General features: G+C 40.7%; 1 protein-coding gene and 1 long non-coding RNA gene across 3 annotated transcripts; one reads left to right on the top strand and one right to left on the bottom strand.

The window, feature by feature from the left end:
- Positions 1-4,964: 4,964 nt before the first annotated feature.
- Positions 4,965-14,806, bottom strand: LOC112678550 (uncharacterized). Its single transcript, XR_003147656.3, has 3 exons — positions 14,480-14,806; positions 9,544-9,586; positions 4,965-8,607 (listed from the first exon to the last, which is right to left on the bottom strand). It is a non-coding gene; the product is annotated as an uncharacterized LOC112678550 (long non-coding RNA).
- CRH (corticotropin releasing hormone) lies at positions 9,670-18,418 on the top strand. 2 transcript variants are annotated; one of them, XM_025477868.3, is made up of 3 exons: positions 9,671-9,859; positions 16,254-16,555; positions 17,310-18,418. In XM_025477868.3, exon 3 carries the CDS (start codon positions 17,324-17,326, stop codon positions 17,912-17,914), a length of 591 nt encoding a protein of 196 aa, XP_025333653.1. In that variant the 5' UTR covers positions 9,671-9,859; positions 16,254-16,555; positions 17,310-17,323; the 3' UTR covers positions 17,915-18,418. The 2 variants fall into 2 exon arrangements, with proteins under 2 accessions (XP_048959804.1, XP_025333653.1); XM_049103847.1 differs by lacking the exon at positions 16,254-16,555 and having other exon boundaries at positions 9,670-9,859.
- The last annotated feature ends 510 nt before the right edge of the window (positions 18,419-18,928 follow it).

The raw sequence follows: 18,928 nt of genomic DNA, 5'->3' as shown, positions 1-18,928 counted from the left end.
TTTAAGAACAGCACACGCTCATTTGGTGTTGCTGATTTTCATCCTTTGCATCTATGAAGCACTCTGAGATCTCTTCTAACACCTTGACAGTCAGTGATTTGACCCCCAACCCCCCATCACCCAATTTGGGCTGACAGTACTGGCAGCCCGCTGCCTAGAGGGCTCCTGCTGCCCATCAAAGTCAGCTCTGATGAGGCTTTCAAAACACACACGTGTCAGGTGTGAGAAAGCTGCACCAGTGGTCCCAGACCCTCCAATCTCACTCCCAGGAGGGGCCAAGACCTTGACTGGAGCTGTCCACTGGAGCTCATGACCTTGACTGATTGAAGGCACTGAACCCTACCTGGGCTGGGGAGTGGAAAGGATGCTGTTGACTGTGACTCTCCAGGGATTCAAGAAAGGGAGAGATGGATGGTTGGTGACCAGTCTGAAGGGGAAAGTACAGTTTGGGAAGAAGGAAGACAGGGATGAGTCATTCTTTTTGTTTCCATATGGGCTAATTTGTTTCATTTCTTCAAATATTATAAATTCTGTGATTGAAGAGACTCCTCCATATTCTTTTCTTATGTCCCCTCAAAGGCCCAGCAGAAAGTGTCTAAATACTAGTTGATTAATATATGTATCCTATTCTCTGTTTCAGAAGTACTTACATGAGGATTTTATTCATTCATATACTCAGCAAATATTTATTGAGTGCCTACTGTGTACCAAGCATTGTCTTAACCCTGGGTTACAACAATGAACAAAACAGACAAAAATCCCTGCCTTTTGGAGATAAGTAAGATTGATAATTAATTAAGGAAGACAAATAGAAAGAGGGTTTTCAGGTATGTTGGGAAGGACGGGTTAAAATTTTAGATAGGATGGTCAAAGAAAGCCTCTGTGATCTGTGTGAAGCCCTGACAGACCTCCTTGGTGAAAAGAGGAGAGATGTTTTCTGTTTGAATCATTTGATAGTAGACTCAGCACATCACTTACAAAGTGGGTGTTTTATTTTTTCGGTGTTTGTGCAACATCTTCACCTCTCAGAGGAATTGGTGTTCTCTTACTTGTGTCTTGGCCAATCCCTGCAACTGTGCACTGGGTTCTGTCTTTCCCATCTCCTTGAGAATGCTTTTACTCATCAGTCTGGAACTCACCTTGCTTTGGGCTCAGGTTGAAACTTGCTTTGGGTTTTCCTTTTTAGTAAACAAATAAACTAAAACAAATAAATGATTAAATTATCTTCCCGAACATTATATCTACCTCTACCTACCACTTTATCCTCCTCTCTTTTATAGCAAAACTTTTTGGAAAAATGGTCTTGATTTACTGTCTTGATTTCTGCTTCTCAACCGATTGTTAGATGACTTTCCTCCAAACCATTAAAATTCTGCTCATGAAGATTACTATGCAGATATAAAGCCTCAAACCACCTTTCTAGACTCTGCTTTAGAATCCTGGGACCAGGAGTCTGCAAACTCCATTTCTCCTTTGTCATCTAATTTCTTCTGGTCTTGCTGAGAGGGGACACTATAGGGAGACTGGCAGGCAGGGGGAGGTGGAAAAGATTTGTTTTTCCCCATTTTTGTGCTGTTTTGGTCAGCCTCTCCCCAACAATGGCCCTACACTCCCCATGAAGTAGTTGATTTTATCTCCTGCTTCTGCCAGCATTCCCAAAGCCATCTTCATGCCTTTCTCCTTAGATGTTCCAGTGTCTTCTCTGCTGGGTCCATATTTCAAGATTCTAAGGCATCAGCTCTAGCTCTCCTGCATCCCAGCTCCCTGAGGTGCTTCACTGAGTTCCAGAGGTATCAGCCACAGCTGTGCAGCATGCCCTTCTTAGAGGCCAGAGCCCAGCTCCATGGGGCCTCTCCTCCAAAGGCTTGGATTCCAGTGGCTCCCACCTTTGCATTTTGTTTCCCTTTCCCTAGGTTGCTTCCTGCAGTTAAAGTCTCTGTGCTTTCTCAGTGTTACCTTTTACTTTTTGAGCTCTTTGACCCCTGGATTGAGCTGCCAAACCAAATGCATCTCTCTTGATCTTTTTATCATGGCACTTCTTTGTAGCATTTTACTTTTCTGACTGCTCTCTTCTTCAAGAGCTCTCTTGCTTTCTGCCTCATGAAACCATTCTTTCTTGGTTCTCCTTCTTACTCTTGAACTGCCTCTTCTCAGTCTCCCCCATGTTCTCTGGCTACCTTTTAAATCTTGACTATCCTCAGCTCCCTCCCTGGCTTCTCTTCTCATCCTGTTCCTCCTAGACCATTCTGAGCCATGGTTTCAACCTCTTGTTAAGGATTTCAGTTCTCCAGCCCTGCTCAGACTTCTATCCAGAGTTCCCACTCCTATTTACAACTGCTGGTTAGGTATTTCTATCTGAATATTCCCTAGGCTCTTTAGTCTCAGTATTTTCCAATTAAATCTTGTCATCTTCTTATCCTAAACTGCTTTCTTACTATGTTCACCATCTGCCCCATCACCCACAACAAAATGATGAGATCAATTTGGATTTCCCCCTCTGCCCAACATCCTGCCTTTACTTGCACTTAACATTTCTTGAGGCTATGATTTCCCTCTCCAGCTCCTGCCATAGTTCAAATAATGATATAAGTGATGTGTTCCAGTACCCATCCTAAGGTGTTTGTATATGACTCATTTAATCCTCACAGCAATAACTCTATGAGGTAAGTCCTATTATTATCCCCATTTTACAGATGAAGAAACTGAGATACAGAAAGTTTATATGACCTACCAAATCACACAGAAGGTGGGCTCTTAACCATGATGTTTGGCAGTCTCTCGAGCACCTTGGATGAATCCCCAGCTTGCCTGAATTGGTTTCTTCTGTAACCTTCCCAAACCTTCCCAAACCTTCCTTCTCCCACCTGTCAGAGTAGGCTCCCTTCTTTGTAATCACAGAGTGCTTACCATAAATGTTGTTAACGTGTCTTCCTCCATGGGTAATCAATACTTCAAGGGCAGCCAGGATTGTCCTTGTTCATTTTTATCTTCAGTATCTAGCATGGGAGCTAGGGCATAGTAGAAGCTCAGTAAATGTTTTGGGGGCTAGTAAGAATTTCAGGAGTCTCTGGCCAGTTGATTTCAGTAGTTAGAGCCTGAACTGGGGTCTTCCTCTGGGTATATGTATATCAGCTGAGGGACACAACCCCAGGGCAGTCACAGAAACAGAAGTCACCTGTGTCAGGTTGAATTTGGCAAGGTGATCTTGGCTGCCTGACAGTCCCTCAGATACTATAAGAAAACTTTGACAAAACAGTATGACCGCTCTTGGCTTTGAGAATCCCACCAAATGTGGGGAAATAAGAAACAAAACTCACGGCAAAGACAGCATGCTAATCAGGTCCGTGTGTCTTGTTTCATGTTGTAAGAAAAAAGAATCATGCAAATGTTGTATAATTGTTTGTCTTCATTATGTGAGCTTGTTCTTCACTTCATTATGCACAAAATTTGCAAGTTGCTTTCTGCCTTTCTCTCATTTCAAATAGCTGATATGAAATTTCAGGAAAGGTACATATTAATTAGCAGGACTCTATATAGCAAATATTAATTTAGAAACTGGTATAAAGCATAAACATCAATGTAACATCCGTTATAGAATGAGCAGCCATATAAATGTTTCCAAGGCCTAGAGGTTCAGGGAGGTTGGAATCTATTTTGAGGATCTAGATGAGCACATTTTTTAGTAGATTGTCCTCATTGCCCCTGGTAATGACAGGAAAGGATGGATGGAATGGGATATTCAGCATAGTTTATATAGAAGAGGTGTGAGTATTAAAATTAAAGAAGAAAAGCCAAGAGCAAACAGCAAATAACTATGGATAATACCTAGGTAAGTTTTCGGGTATGTTTCCACTGAGCCTAGATGTTTTAGTTAGTATTCTTTTGAATGATATGAACACAAGCAGTGTGATATTCCTCATAATCACACCTTGTATTTAGTACTAGGAAAGAGACAAACCAGGAGCATAGTGGTAATATGGGGCTTGTTCTTTCAAAACCATATGAGCCCATACAGCCCTCCCCAGAGCTCCTGGGAGGCCTGAGTGAAAAAGAGGAGAAGGAGAGAACAGAGGAGGCCTTTGGGGATCCCAGCACCCCTCCACATATCAGTTGGGAGAAATCAGCCTAGTTACTTGCCCATTTTGAGCCTCTGGTTCTTTATCTAGGGATTGTAGATAATAACATCTGCTTCTTAGCAGGGTCCCAGTAAGATTAGAAATATGGAAAGTAAAGGCTTCTAGAAGAAGCATAAACAAGGGAAGTCATTATTACACTTTTCTTGACCTAAAGGGAAGTTGCTGCAGTATCCCAAAGGTCCCAGAGGAGAGAAGTCTCAGTGGCTGGTTGCTGAGAACCTGCTCAGTCACTTTCACCACGCCCCCACCACCTCTCAGCAGCCCCCACCACCAAAGATTTCTGATAAAATCCCAGCAGATACAAACATGGGTTGATATTTTTGTATTCACTTAAGACCTCCACGGCCCAATTTTCAGTCACTTCTTATGTTCATTCTCATGTTTATTCTTGGCCCAAAGAAGATGCTTAGTGTCGGAGATAGTTGACATGGTTTCAGGGATCCTGCCATTACTTTGGGAATGCAATTGAGACTTAAGTACACACAAGACCCCTGCTTTGAGCCATCCCCCTCCTGGTGCTCTGAACCCCATCCTGACTAGTCTCATCACTCTGGCCCTGTACCAGGAAGGTGAACTGTGTATGTGGGAATGGCGGTATCAGTGGCACCATGCTCCAAGATCGGGAGATCACCCCTGGTGATTAGACATAGAAATAGAAGCAGGAGGAAAATGACAGCTCTTTTTGTTTTCTTTTTAAAATTTTTTATTGGAGTTCAGTTTGCCAACATTTAGCATAACACCAAGTGCTCATCCTGCCAAGTGCCCCCCCTCAGTGCCCATCACACAGTCACCCCAACCCCCCGCCCACCTCCCTTTCCACTACCCCTTGTTTGTTTCCCAGAGTTAGGTGTCTCTCTTGTTTTGAATGACAGTCCTTTTATAGAAATCTAAATGACCCAGCTTCAGGAGGCCTAGTGAAAAACCTACTCTTTCCCATCTCCCCTCACAAAAAGCCATAAGAAAAGTTCAAGTGCCCAGAAAAGCCACTGAAGGAGTCAAAGAAATATATTTATGCATTTTCTAAATTTAGAGCAGTGGAGAGACATACTGTTTATAAGTGCTTGAAAGGTGTAAACATTAAGAAAGTAAGAAGATACTGAAGGACTGCACAAGAAACTACATCTCAGAATATTCGATGGAACAGGCTGAACATGAAATTATTAAGGAAATGAAATTTGGAAGAGGCCTGGTCGTATAAGGTATCCGTGTGAAGGTATCCATACCTGTCCTGTCCCCGCCTTTTCCCTCTAACTGAATAAAGGATTGTGGGAGGTCATGTGGGGATTGATTCAGGGAAACAGATGAGTAAAAGGGATTTTAAAAAATTATGGTGAATGATTATTTTCTATTGCCTGGCCTTAGAGCAGAGACTAAGAATGAACAATAGTAAGGTCATCTGAGAACATTTAGGGTATGGAGAAAATAAATGAACTCTCAGCCAGTTTAATGTAAATGGTCCTCCAGGTCAAATTTAGACAAACTGAGAAGTCTATAGCAGCCTGCAGGGCCATGAAGGCTCCCATTAGGAAATGAGGGGCTTACTGATTTGGAAGAGAAAGAGATGTATTTATTCTTGTATTTTATTTTTTATTATGAATATTTATTGTTATTTTTAACCCCTCCTTATAATGTAAAATTCCCCTTTGAATACACCTACTTTCAGTTAAGTGGATAAATGATGAGGGTAAGAATAGAAGTTTCAACACAGGAAATAATCCTTCAGTGAGCAGACATCTACCAAGTAGAGTGACACCAGCCAAACATATTTCCCAACTCAGAATTATGAGTAAAGTAAAAATGTATAAGTAAAAATGTATCTTTGTTTGAGAAGACAAGGAGAAATCTGAAATACGTATCACTAAGTGAAAGAAGTCAGTTTGAAAAAGCTACACTGTATGATTTCAACTGTATGTCATTCTGGAAAAGGCAAAACTGTAAGGACAGGAAAAATATCAGGGATTGGAGGAAGGGAGGGAGGGACGGGGGATGAATAGGTGGAGCAAGGGGATGTTCAGGGCTGTGAAATGATTCTCTGTGATATTCTCATGGTGGATCCATGGCATTATGCATTTCCCAAAACTCCCCTAATGTACAACACAAAGAGTGAACCCTAATTAATGTAAATTATGGACTTGTTAGGAATAGTGATCAACAGTGGTTCATCAGTTGTAACAAATGTAGCATACCAGTACAAGATATAAATAATAGTGACAACAAAAGGTGAAAACTAAGGTGGAGGGAGAAAATGCATATGGGAATTCCTTGTGCTTTCTGCTCAGTTTTTCTGTAAACCTAAAACTGCTCTTAAAAAAATAAAATATATTAATTATTTTTTTTCTTAAGTCATCTGAGTGGCTGAAAAACCTCTGGTATTAGAATATCATAGTGATCACATTTATTTTATTTCCTTAATAAACATTAAGCCTAATAACTGAGCTAAATCTAGGTTCCAAGGAACTGAGATTAAATAGAATCCCTGCCTTCAGCAGTAACAACAACTACATCATTAGCCCACAACAACAATACCTAATATTTATTGACTGCTTCTTCTATTCTAGGCCATGAATTTACTATCTCATTTAATCCCATAACCCTAAGGAGAACAAATAAAGAAAGCAACATTTTATATTGGCTTGACCAATAAGGAAATAATTTTGGAAATTTAAATAACTAGTCAAAGGTCACCCACCTAGGAAAGAATAGAGTTAATAAACACTGTATTGAGGTAATCTGACAACTGCTGAATCAGAAGTCTAGTGTGTCTCCACGAACAGGGAGCCAGGTAACATTTTAAATTCTATTTGTAAGGCTGCTTTGAAGAGTTTTGTTCTTAGTGAAATCTTCAAGTAAGATATTAGAACAAATTCCATTATAAACAGGAATCGGATATAGTTCTGCTTCAAAAAGCTGAGTAACTCTTTTTATAGAAGAAATCTATCAGATTATATAATCATATTTCTCCACGCAAATTTGAAAAATCCCTTTATTGCAATTATTGTTGTTGCTATGAAGAGTACAGTAGCACAAGATAGAACTCTACAGCGATCATGACTTAAACTACAAGGAAAACAAGTTGGAAAATGAGGTGAAGCTCAAATGTGTATCTATATTTAACTTTATATGAATAGGAAAATTCAACTTCACTGCTGCTTGAGGCCATTAAGATCTTTTTTCATTATCTCAGGAACACTGTTGCTCAGATAACTTCTAAAATTCATTCAAAAGAGAACAGTGAGTGTCACAAATGAGACAGATCCTTTCTTTCCCACACTAGATTTCATATAACCATCCTTTCAAGGGCTCGTTGACTCACAATTGTGAGACCACCTTGAATTAACATAGTCCTCTTAAGTAGGACAAACTCAATCTAACCACAGCAAACACCACATGTAAGTGGTATACCAGGTTTTACGGGCTACAGAATGGTTAGTAACCTCACAAAGAGCCAGAAAACAGACAAATAAGCACACACACAAGAGAAAATAACTGTAAATCTCATAATGAAGCCAACATCACATTTTGCACAGTTGGATGACAGGAGCCTTGGAGATGAAAAGAGCTTGCAGCAAGCTTCCAAAAAGGTCTATACCCACAACTAGGAAGAACATCTTTGAAATCCACAACTCCTAAATGTTGACTGCTTATCATCTTTGTCTACCCTTACAGCCCTCACTGCCTCCTGCATCTTGAGTAACTGATATTTTTTTAGTGAAAAACCCATTATCACTCATCCCAATTAGTTTTGTCTAGGACATTTCCGCCTTTTCATACCCAAAGAAGGTTCTCCTTTGCAAGATAGGCCCACAGATTTTGACTGGAGAAGGAGACCAACTCCTCCTCACTAGGAGGTGTACAAACAGACAGCTCTTTCTCAGGTGACCCTTCCCAGGGCAGATAATCCTGAGAAGCATTGGAAATAGACATCTTCCCATACCTTGAAACCCTCCCTTTAGGGGTAAAAAGTGTCAACTGTAACATTTCCCCAGGAGTGGTAGAAAATGACTCAGTGGCTCTAGTCATGGACTTTAATATGGATGCCAAAGAAAGTGTAGCTGGACTCTGCATAAAATGCCTTGAATTATTGTATCTCCCAACCAGTCCCACAATATACTTGCTTTGTGGTCAAGTAAGTCTGGGAAATGATGAAGACTTGAATATTTATAGTGCAGGAAAAATATTTTAAAATACTAGAAATTTCTACAGTAAAAAATGTGTTCAGCCTTTCTTTACATCCCCCCTCCTCTGTTTTTTTCCCTTCATAACACCAGTAACATTCCAAGGAGAGCTCTTTAAGAAATCTTTCTTTAGAGTCAAGAAATGTTCATGAATATAAATACTTATGCAGGATGCTCAGTTGATGGATTTCTTTCTTATGACCAACTATCGTAAGATGATTAGTTCCTGCAAATTGCCCTTCATGACAGAAAGTTCACACACCTCTTCTCATTGCCCTCCATCCATTATCTGGAGCCTAAAACAGAAAATTCAATGTATTATGATGTAAATAGAAAGGTCAGGCATGTCTATCAAGGCAAGGGCTTGTTAGAGAAGCAGAACGTGCCCCTTTTCTGTTGCTCTGAGTCATTTCCCAGAGTTAGTTACTTCCTAACTTTTGGAAAAAATAAACGGACAGATAACACAATCTTTGCTGTTTTCTGATCAAAGGAGATGAGGCACCCAGTGATTTCTGGATGCTGGGAGGATTATTGACTGATGGGCAACTGAAAGGAAGCCCTGCCCCTACAAATCTCTAAACAGGAGTGTGGCTACCCACAGGTAGTGTCCCAGGCTCCTGGAGCAATCATAGGAGACCCTGCCATTGTCTTATACAGCTCCTGGCATCACTGGCATGTGATGTTCATGCTACGGGCCCAGTGGTAATGACCTGAAGACCAAAAATTGTTTATCTGCCTCCTTGCCCCTCCAGTCTACTCTCTAACAATCATATCTCTACTTCTTTATTCAGAGAAGTTGTTCCAAAATGCATCATGTTTACCTCCTCTCACTCTGAGATCCCATTAAAATGATAGTATAAGCCCAAAATGATAAAGAGAATAGGATGAGGACCAGAAGCAGGTAAGAGGATTTAATAAACCTCTGAAGTAAGGAGAGCAGAGAAGGTGACGTGGTATCTAAGGAAACAAGGCAGAGGAAACAGCTATAAAGGGCCTGCAAAGGGTTAGCTGAGGAAGGAGAACAGAGAACATGACTTATATCAGAGGTGTAAGAGGTAAGGAAGCCATTGCAGAAGGCACACAAAGGAGCAGGCAGTTGAGGAAGGAGGGAACCCAGGAGGGACTTAGGACTTAGAAACTCCAAATATTGCCAAAGGCAGGAGGGAGAAAGGGATCAAAAAAAGGAGGATACTTGAAAGTCTATATATGGAAGAGTTAACCCCTCTACCAACCTTTCTCATCCTTATGGAGAATGTTGAACATTCAAATATCTACCTGTTAGGCAAAAAGCAAAGAAATAAACATTTGTAAGGTATATTGTTATTTATTTATTTATTTATTTATTTATTTATTTTTATTTATTTATTTATTTATTTTTATTTATGATAGTCACACACAGAGAGAGAGAGAGAGAGGCAGAGACATAGGCAGAAGGAGAAGCAGGCTCCATGCACCGGGAGCCCGACGTGGGATTCGATCCCGGGTCTCCAGGATCGTGCCCTGGGCCAAAGGCAGGCACCAAACCGCTGCACCACCCAGGGATCCCAGGTATGTTGTTGTTGGCAGAGTTGCATCCCCCCAACATTCATATGTTGAAGTTATTTACCCATAGTACCTCAGAATGTGATTGTATTTGGAGATAGGGCCTTTTAAGAAGTAATTAAAGTAAAATGAGGTTGTCTGGATGGGTCTTAATCCAATATGACTAGTGTCCTTATAAGAAGATGAGATTAAGAAAAACATACGCAGAGGAAAGACCATGTGAGGGCACAAGGAGAAGATGGCCATCTGCAAGACAAGGAAATAGGCCTCAGAAGAAATCAGCCCTGCTGACCCTTAATCTTGGACTTTTAGCCTCTGGAGACATGAGAACATAAATTTCTATTTAAACCATCCAGTCTATGACAATTTGTGTTGGCAACTTTAACAAACTAATACATATATTTTCCTCAACTGAAATTGAATAGTGTCACAGAAAAGTTCTCTGTAATTTGACATTGATGGGTCCCCACAGTAGTCTCACTACTGTGATCTGATCACCCCAAAGAGAAGGCTGCTTGGTGACAAGGTCCTTGTTCATTACAGATAATTCCCAGCCAGCTTTGTATCACCTAATTCTTAACTATGAGAGTGCCACCATTTATACATAGGTCACCTTAAGAAATTTAAGGGAAGTCTTCAACGTAAAATAGAGAAACCATACATAACTTTTTAATGACCATGGATGGAATAGATAATTCAGAGAAAGGAGGCTAATGTTTCCTAGTTAATGTTCTTAAAGAAATTTGAGAAAAAGTTACACTATAAATTTTATACATTATAAAATTTTATTTTATAAAAAAATAAGAGCTAAGAAGAAAGGATGGAGGAATAATAAAAAGCCTGGAAATTGAATATATGGTTGTAAAATAAAACTAACTGAGGAGCTGAAGGATATTTAGGAGCCCTCCCAGAAGGTAGAACACAAAAGAAAGAGTCCTAAAAAATGAAAGAATATAATAAACATAGAAGGTCAACAGGAAAGGAACATCTTACAGTAAAAGTCTCAGAAAGAAAGAAAAGAAAAGGGAGGAAATTATTATAAAAATAATGCAAGACATTTTCATACACTTGAAGAGCAAGAATCCCCAATTCAAAAGGATAAACAAAAAAAGATGCAATAATATTGTGAAATTTCATAACATCGACAACAAAGAGAAAATACCAAAATCTTCAAGTGAGAATGAGAGAGAGGAAAAAGGACTCTATAAAGAAATGAGAATCAGAATGACTGGATTTCTCATCAGCAGCATTGAATAATAAAACACATGGAACAATACTTTCAAAGTTCTAGAGGAAGATTGTGTTCAACCTGGAATTGTGTACCTTGCTAAAGTATCATTCAAAACAATTATATGGGTAAAATAAAATCATTTTCAGAAATGCAAGAATTCAGAAAATCTATTTACCATAAATCCTTTCTTAGAAAGTTAACTGCAGAGGTATTCCAGCAAAATATATGTAGGGGATCTCTGGGTGGCTCAGTGGTTTAGCATCTGCCTTCAGCCCAGGGCATGATCCTGGAGTCCTGGGATGGAGTCCCACATCGGGCTCCCCACATGGAGCCTGCTTCTCCCTCTGCCTGTGTCTCTGCCTCTGTGTGTGTGTGTGTGTGTGTGTGTGTGTGTGTGTGTGCGTGTGTCTCTCTCATGAATAAATAAAATTTAAAAAAATATATGTAGAAATAATAAAGAAGTAAATAATGTGATTCTAGATAGTGAATTCAGTTGAGAATTCAATTCTGTGCATTAGATTTAGAAAGTGATCAGTCTAAAACCAGCACGTTACAGTGCTCAAGGAAAGAGGTCTTAAAAAGAGGGGAAGCTGATAGATTGTGTCTCATGATTGAAAATCAGGGAAAAAAAGGAACAAAATTAAGATAATAATTGTAGGAAAAACCAAACTATTGAATATAAAAAAGATGATTTGGTAAAACAAAAACAAGAAAGGAAATGTAATGAGAGTCTATGACTTTACAGCAAATGTATAATAAATTATTATAGTCAATAATAAAAAACTATATTGCTTTTTAACTTTTAAATTAGCCCATCATCAAAACACAGAAGACTTAATTAACTATGATTATAAAAAGATTAACACTGAGGGGTGCCCAGGTGTCCCAGTAACCAGTCCCAATGTCAGGCTTCCTGCTCAGTGAGGAGCCTGCTTTCCCTCTCTCCTCCTCACTTGTGCTCTCTGCCTCTCTCTCTCTCTCTCTCTCTCTCTCTCTCTCTCTCTCTCTCTCTCTTTTAAAATCTTAAAACAAAAAAGATTAACATTGACAGTCTGGAAGGAAAAGTACAGAGGAGAGAGCCTGAGAGATCAAGGTGCAGGAGGCTGTTTGAAAGCTGATGTGACACTAATATTCTCATTTACCGTCCAGAAGTTAGGAGATATTGTTTATATTTGAAAGATCAGGAAATGATTCTCTAGATGTATAACTTAAAGGTACAAGGGTAAGATGTAGAACAAAAATTACAAAGCAGGACATTAGTATGGTGATCTATAATGAGGAATGTACAGAAATTGTAGTACATCTCCTTTCAGTCAATAAAATGGATGTCATTTAGATATAGGAAGTGTTTGAGATACTTAAAATGAAAAAAAAAAGCAGGCCATAAAATTTTAGTTATAAAATGTTCATTTAGTTATTTCTTGATGGTGGGTCATTTTCTATACTTCATTCAACACATTTTCTGTGGTTCATCCATTTAGAAGGTGTATTGGTTATCTATTATGTTTTGGCACTATACTAAGGGCTGTGAGTATTGAATACGAAAGTTTATGAAGACTCAAGTCACTGCCACACAGCTTACAGTTCAGAAAGGAAGATACATATTGTACTAGTAACTATATAAATTTGTGAACTTTATAATGGAGGACATTCAGGATGTCAGGAGAGCATTGAGCACAGATCCTAAACCTGATCTAGGAATCTAGAAAAGATTCCTTTAACCAGCTACTTTTAAGTTTTAAGTAAGAGAGATTTGTTTTATTTATTTTTTATTTTTTTAAAGCAGAGATTCAAAATTAGGAACATACTGTTATCTCAATTTAGTAAATGTATGTGCTCAGGAAAAATTCTCAAGGGAAACAAAATCTGACAGAAATTATCTTTCAGTTTTGGAATCTGAGGGATTTTGTATTCTTCTTTATACTTTTCTGATTTTTCCAAGTTTTCTACAAGGAGGTTGAATGGCTTTGACAATAAAAGGTATTGTTATTATTGAAGAAGCAGTTAGATATTTGTGCTGTTTGAGATCCTTTCCCTAGTCCTACCTATGGAACCTGAAGGCAGTTACTAATCTATCTGAAGCACAATTACAAACAGTTAACAAAAACATCTATCTACCCTAGGCATTTTTAAAGACTGTCATTGGAAATGGTAGATTCATTTCAAAAAAACGTTTCAGTTAGCAAACTTGGAGACTCTCTTTGTTTGCCATGAATTTTGCTAATAGAAGCACATGTTGGGATACTTCACAAAAGTGCAAGGAGATACAGATGATAGGAATAAGCTCAGTAATTACCTATTATTTCTGATACTTCTTTATTTATTGGGCTACTATGCCATGTCTTTTAGAGTTTCACTATATCCTATATAGTATGTTTTTATTGAAAAAAGTGGTTTAAAATGTAAAGTGATCCCCATTTTCATGCCCATATTCCTTGGGTTGTGTTTCTAGGTTCTAAAATCATTTAAATTGGTCCTCCAATGACTAGTTATTCCTACAGGTAAGATCAAATGTATTGGTGGTGATTTTTATGGACCTGGACATTTAGTTTACTGTGCATAAAAGTCCTCTGCGTTATATTATTTTTCCCATCACACATTTATATCATTATCTTGAGAACCACATAACTGTATCTTATCCAAAGATCTTTTTTCTCCAACATGAACTAAGGTGGAAGATCAAATTAATGCATTTTAAATTGCCAATACACTTAAAAACCTCATGTTATTACTACAAGATTTAGCTAAAAGGTAAATTGCAGTGTGTGCACCCAGAGATTTAGGATCAGCTGCTGGGGCATCAGCATGCACAGAAAATCTGTGTTCTGGTGCCTTAGGAGATTTATTAATATAAGGAAAGTCTAGGGCTGGGTGTGTGAATGTGTTGCTCTAACTTCATCTTCTCACTTCTATTTGTGTGTCTCTGCTAGGAAAGGGGGGAAGTTCAAAGGGCATTGTTATATTATAGAAATAATGCAGGCTGCTAGTCAAAAGCACTGGATTCTAATTTTGACTTTACCATTAACTAGGTAAGTCACTTTTCCTCTCTGGTTGTCATTCAAACCAAATGATCCATTTAAGACTTTCCTAATGTAAATGCTCAGTGATTTGAAGAGATCTTACTTTTAGATAAATCGTGGTAAGGGCTGCTGTACACTGTTCTTCTTCCTCTGGGACCCAGGCCTTTTGTCCTCACCCCTATTCAGAGCCACTTTTTCTAACTAACTACATACTCCAGGAAAATCTCACAGCAAAAATTCAACAGTGATGAGGGAGGTAGACTAAAACAACACTCCACATGGCCCACAGGAGAGAGACCTGAAAGGGTGTAGGGTTAGAGTCCAAAATATTCATCTTCTCTGGAGAAACTCTTATGCCTTCCCAGCTAAACTTACAGTCTTATCCCTTTCCTAGTTGTTCTTCTGTATCCAGTTTCCTGAATGTCTTCCAAATCTCCTTCCACCTCCAGATTGACATCTAACTGGATTCTGCCAGTTGGGACAGTGAAGGGGCGATAAAGGAAAGTAAGCAGAGGAAGTTAAGATCCATTCAAAGGGGAAAAAAAGCTCACAAAAACCTCCAAGTTTCTCTGTGTCCCCTATCAACATAAAACACTGCTTTCCTGTAGAAGCTTAACCATTTTCTATAATTTTGATCTTCTATTAACAACCTACATGTTTCCCAGAAGACACATTTCTTTGTTCTCTTATGTACATTTCATCTCAAAGTATATTCCATAGCACAATGATCCAACTATGGGGTGGATTCTCTGGAAACTGCCAGCATTTCTCTTTCTACCTTCCTTTTGTTTCTAAAAGCAGTTTTGGATTAGTATAGATCCAAAATAGGAGTAGAAATGTGTGTTGTATCATTTATCATATAGCTACAAAGGAAGCAGCAGAGCTAACCAGAAATGAGCAATAGGAGATTTCTGATAAACAGCTTTGATGGTTATCTAGAAGCTGAATTAAATCACAGACACCAGAGTTTGGAATTGCATTTAGAAACGCAAAATTAGAGGTAACTACCTCCTACTTATATGATAGTGTCAATTTAATTTGAAATTTGAGTATTGGTTTACAAGCCTAGCATTCCATTTTGTGGTAATGCAGAGAGCATTTATGTATTTATCAGGTTTCCTGATAAGAAACAATAAAAAAAAAAAAAACTCTGGGTGTCCCTGATGTGGATACTATAATGGATGTTGATAGTATTTAGGAGTAAAATGAATGAGATTATCTTTTTATGGGCTTGATATTCATCAATGAAAATATGCAACTGATGAATTTGGCGCTGTTATCAGGCAGTTTAAGCCTTTCCCAATATAGAATAAGTTAGAATAGATGCTTCTCTCACTGTGTTTCCATCAAGTAGACCATGAAGATGTATAGCTCATGCACCTCTCACTTATCCTTTCTCTCTCTAATTTGGGAATAGAAAAATCCACAATTAATTTTGGATTCTGACAGGAGAGACCAAGGAAGGGCAGTGAAGTTTGGGGGGGAATTTAAAATCTTCCTGCATTCCCAACTGACCCTGGTTTGGGCCATTTCATCATGGAAGCAGGCTCCTGCCAACCATTTAAAAAACTTGAGCCTCATTTCAAGAGACTTATTGGTCTTGCTTCTGTAGACTAATAATTCTTTTATTTGTTCTTGGGAAGAAAAAGCAGGTAGAAGCTTAAAAACTAGATATCCCTGCACTTCTATCTCCTTGTTCATCATTCTTAACCAGGCAGAAAGGTGATGGGACACTTGTCTCTAGAAAAGGGATATTTTCAGACACTGAGGTGTTGCCAGAGACAACTGGTCAGAGAAGTTAGAAGGGAGAGGAAAGAGGAGAATCCAGATCCAGCCCTTAGAATTGGTTGCTGCTTTCCTCATAGGACTGTGGATTAATTGACCTCCTGTCCCTTACACTTTCTTTCCCCCTCCCCTCTCATTTGATGCTCTTTCTGACTCCAAATTTGACCTTTCCTAGTAAGAGGTCAGTATGTTTTTACATTTGGGAAATCTCATTCAAGAATTTTTGTCAATGGACAAGTCATAAGAAGCCCTTCCATTTTAGGGCTCGTTGACGTCACCAAGGAGGCGATAAATATCTGTTGATATAATTGGATGTGAGATTCAGTGTTGAGATAGCAAAACTCTGCCCCTCGTTCTCTGGCAGGGCCCTATGATTTATGCAGGAGCAGAGGCAGCACGCAATCGAGCTGTCAAGAGAGCGTCAGCTTATTAGGCAAATGCTGCGTGGTTTCTGAAGAGGGTCGACGCTATAAAATCCCACTCCAGGCTCTGGTGTGGAGAAACTCAGAGCCCAAGTCCGTTGAGAGACTGAAGAGAAAGATAAGAGGGGAAGAAAAAAAGTGAGGACAGAAAGGAGAAGGGAAGAAAGCCCCTGAAAAAGCCCCGGAGACGTTCCTCTGCTGAGAGGCGGCAGCGCCCCACTCACCTGCAGAAGCACCTCAGAAGGTAGGGAGCGCCTAGACGGAACCGCGCCTCCAACTTTGCGTTGCCTGAGCTGCCATGGTGTGCGCGGCAGAGCCGGGTGTCCCTGTGAGGGCATATGTGTGAGTGTGAGTGTGTGTGCATGTGTGTGTTTGCTGACTGTGCCTCAGGATGCCGGTAGTAGCCGGGATGTGTCAAAAGCAAACTTAGACGGCTGCTAATCGTTATTGGAACTGTCAGTTACTCCTCGCTGGCTTTGTAGATGAGTCCCCGCCATCGATCCCGACCCCTGAGAGAAGGACACAAAGGGCTGGGATGGAGAAAGGGGAGGAGGAGGCAGCAGTTCTCAATTTGGAGGACAACGCCGAAACACCCGGAAAGAGGGGCGGTTATTACAGTGGGTGAGATCTAAAATGTGTAGATCTTCTCTAGAGCTCGGGGAATCCGTTTTGGGGATCGTTAGAAAGGGGACCCAGAGACCCTTCGAGGATTCGGAAGAAGGGTCACTCCAGCCTAGCGAGGGGCTGAGCTTTGGTGCTAAGCTGTAGGCGTCCCCTTGCCTGCCCCCCCCCCCGCCCCCACGGCAACTCCAACTCTAGACGTCCTGGTTCGAGAGCTTCAGCACCGCGGACAGTGCCTGCCCGAACCCCGAGGCGCGTCCACCCGCGTCCTGTAGGAAGACCCCGAGCGCGCCTCCCTTTTGAGCTGAACTCTGACCAACTCTTTCTTTCTCTCTTCCCTTCTCTCATTCCGCTCTCCGCCCACCTCTGTGCCGCAGCGAGTGCCCTTAACATGCGGCTGCCCCTGCTCCTGTCCGCGGGCGTCCTGCTGGTGGCTCTCCTGCCCTGCCCACCATGCAGGGCCCTGCTCAGCCGGGGGCCCATTCCGGGCGCCCGGCAGGCTGCGCAGCACCCCCAGCCCCTGGATTTCTTCCAGCTGCCGCCGCAGCCCCAGCAGCCCCAACAGCCGCAGGCTCGGCCCGTCCTGCTCCGCATGGGGGAGGAGTATTTCCTCCGCCTGGGTAACCTCAACAAGAGCCCCGCTGCTCCCCTCCTGCCCGCCTCTTCACCTGTCGCTGGCGGCAGCGGCAGCCGCCTTTCGCCGGACGAGGCGGCCGCCAACTTTTTCCGCGCGTTGCTGCAGCAGCTGCCGCTGCCCCGCCGCCAGCTCGACAGCCCCGCTGGTCCCGCCGAGCGCGGGGAGGAGAACGCCCTCGGCAGCCGCCAAGAGACCCCGGAGAGGGAGAGACGATCCGAGGAACCTCCCATCTCGCTGGATCTCACCTTCCACCTCCTCCGAGAAGTCTTGGAAATGGCCAGGGCCGAGCAGTTAGCGCAGCAAGCTCACAGCAACAGGAAACTGATGGAGATTATTGGGAAATAAAACGGTGCGTTTGGCCAAAAAGATGCAGCATTTAGCACAAAAAAAAAAAAAAAATTAAAATAATACAGTATTCTGTACCATATCGTTGCTCTGATACCATTTGTTTATTTTTTTAAAGCTTGAAGCCTAGACGATGTACAGCAAGAGAGCCTATACTCCTTAATTAGCATGCACAAAGTGTATCCACGTGCAGTAACAGCAACAAAATGTTATTTCTATTGTCTACTTTCAGTTTCCATTTCCAGGTGTCTTTAATGGTGTTTGAAAAGTATAGACCCAGAAGGAAATGTTTTGAAGCAGACAAAAGTTACCCGATTTATTTTGTTGTGGTCTGAGCCAAAGAGAATGTCATTCTCTTGGGTGGGTGAAACAAAATCTGTAAGCTCTTTGAATCAACCTTCCTGTAAAAGTTCCAGTAATAAAACATCTTTCCAATCCTTGGTCAATTTGGTTGTGTAAGACAATGTTGAATATTTATATTTTTAATAAAAGCTGCAAAGGTAATCATGACCTTATTTTTCCTTTTTAATGTTCATAGGAGTAAAACTCTCAGCTCCTGGCTTCCTACATGCTGACTTCAGCACAAGAGAAAACAAAACTCCTTGCATTAATTTCCTACTAAAAATACAAACATATGCAAGTGGCTTACACAGATACTTCAATTGCCTTGGACTCATCTTTGTACCTCAGTTACTCCTCTGAGGTTAAGTTAAATAGTTTGGGAAGTTTCTTCCCGCTTTAAGACTTGGTAATTCTATGAATGGAAGATAAATTCATAATGGAAATAACACTTAACCCTGATTATTATAAGAGGGTAAATAACTGGAGAGGGCGGGGACAGAGGAAAGGCAAAGAGAGGGGTTCGCAGAGCATTCCTCTAAACTGTAGGGCCAACATACTGTTTGTTTTTGTTTTAGGTTTGAGAAAGACTCACTTTATCAAGCTACTACTTTGGTACTGTAAAATATACTTTTTCTGTGCTATTTTCCAGTGCCTACTTCTTAATAGGAGAAA

Source organism: Canis lupus, chromosome 29, assembly GCF_003254725.2.
Source record: "Canis lupus dingo isolate Sandy chromosome 29, ASM325472v2, whole genome shotgun sequence".
NCBI classification, from domain to species: Eukaryota; Metazoa; Chordata; class Mammalia; order Carnivora; family Canidae; genus Canis; species Canis lupus.
This window is presented reverse-complemented; position numbering and strand designations above follow the sequence as displayed.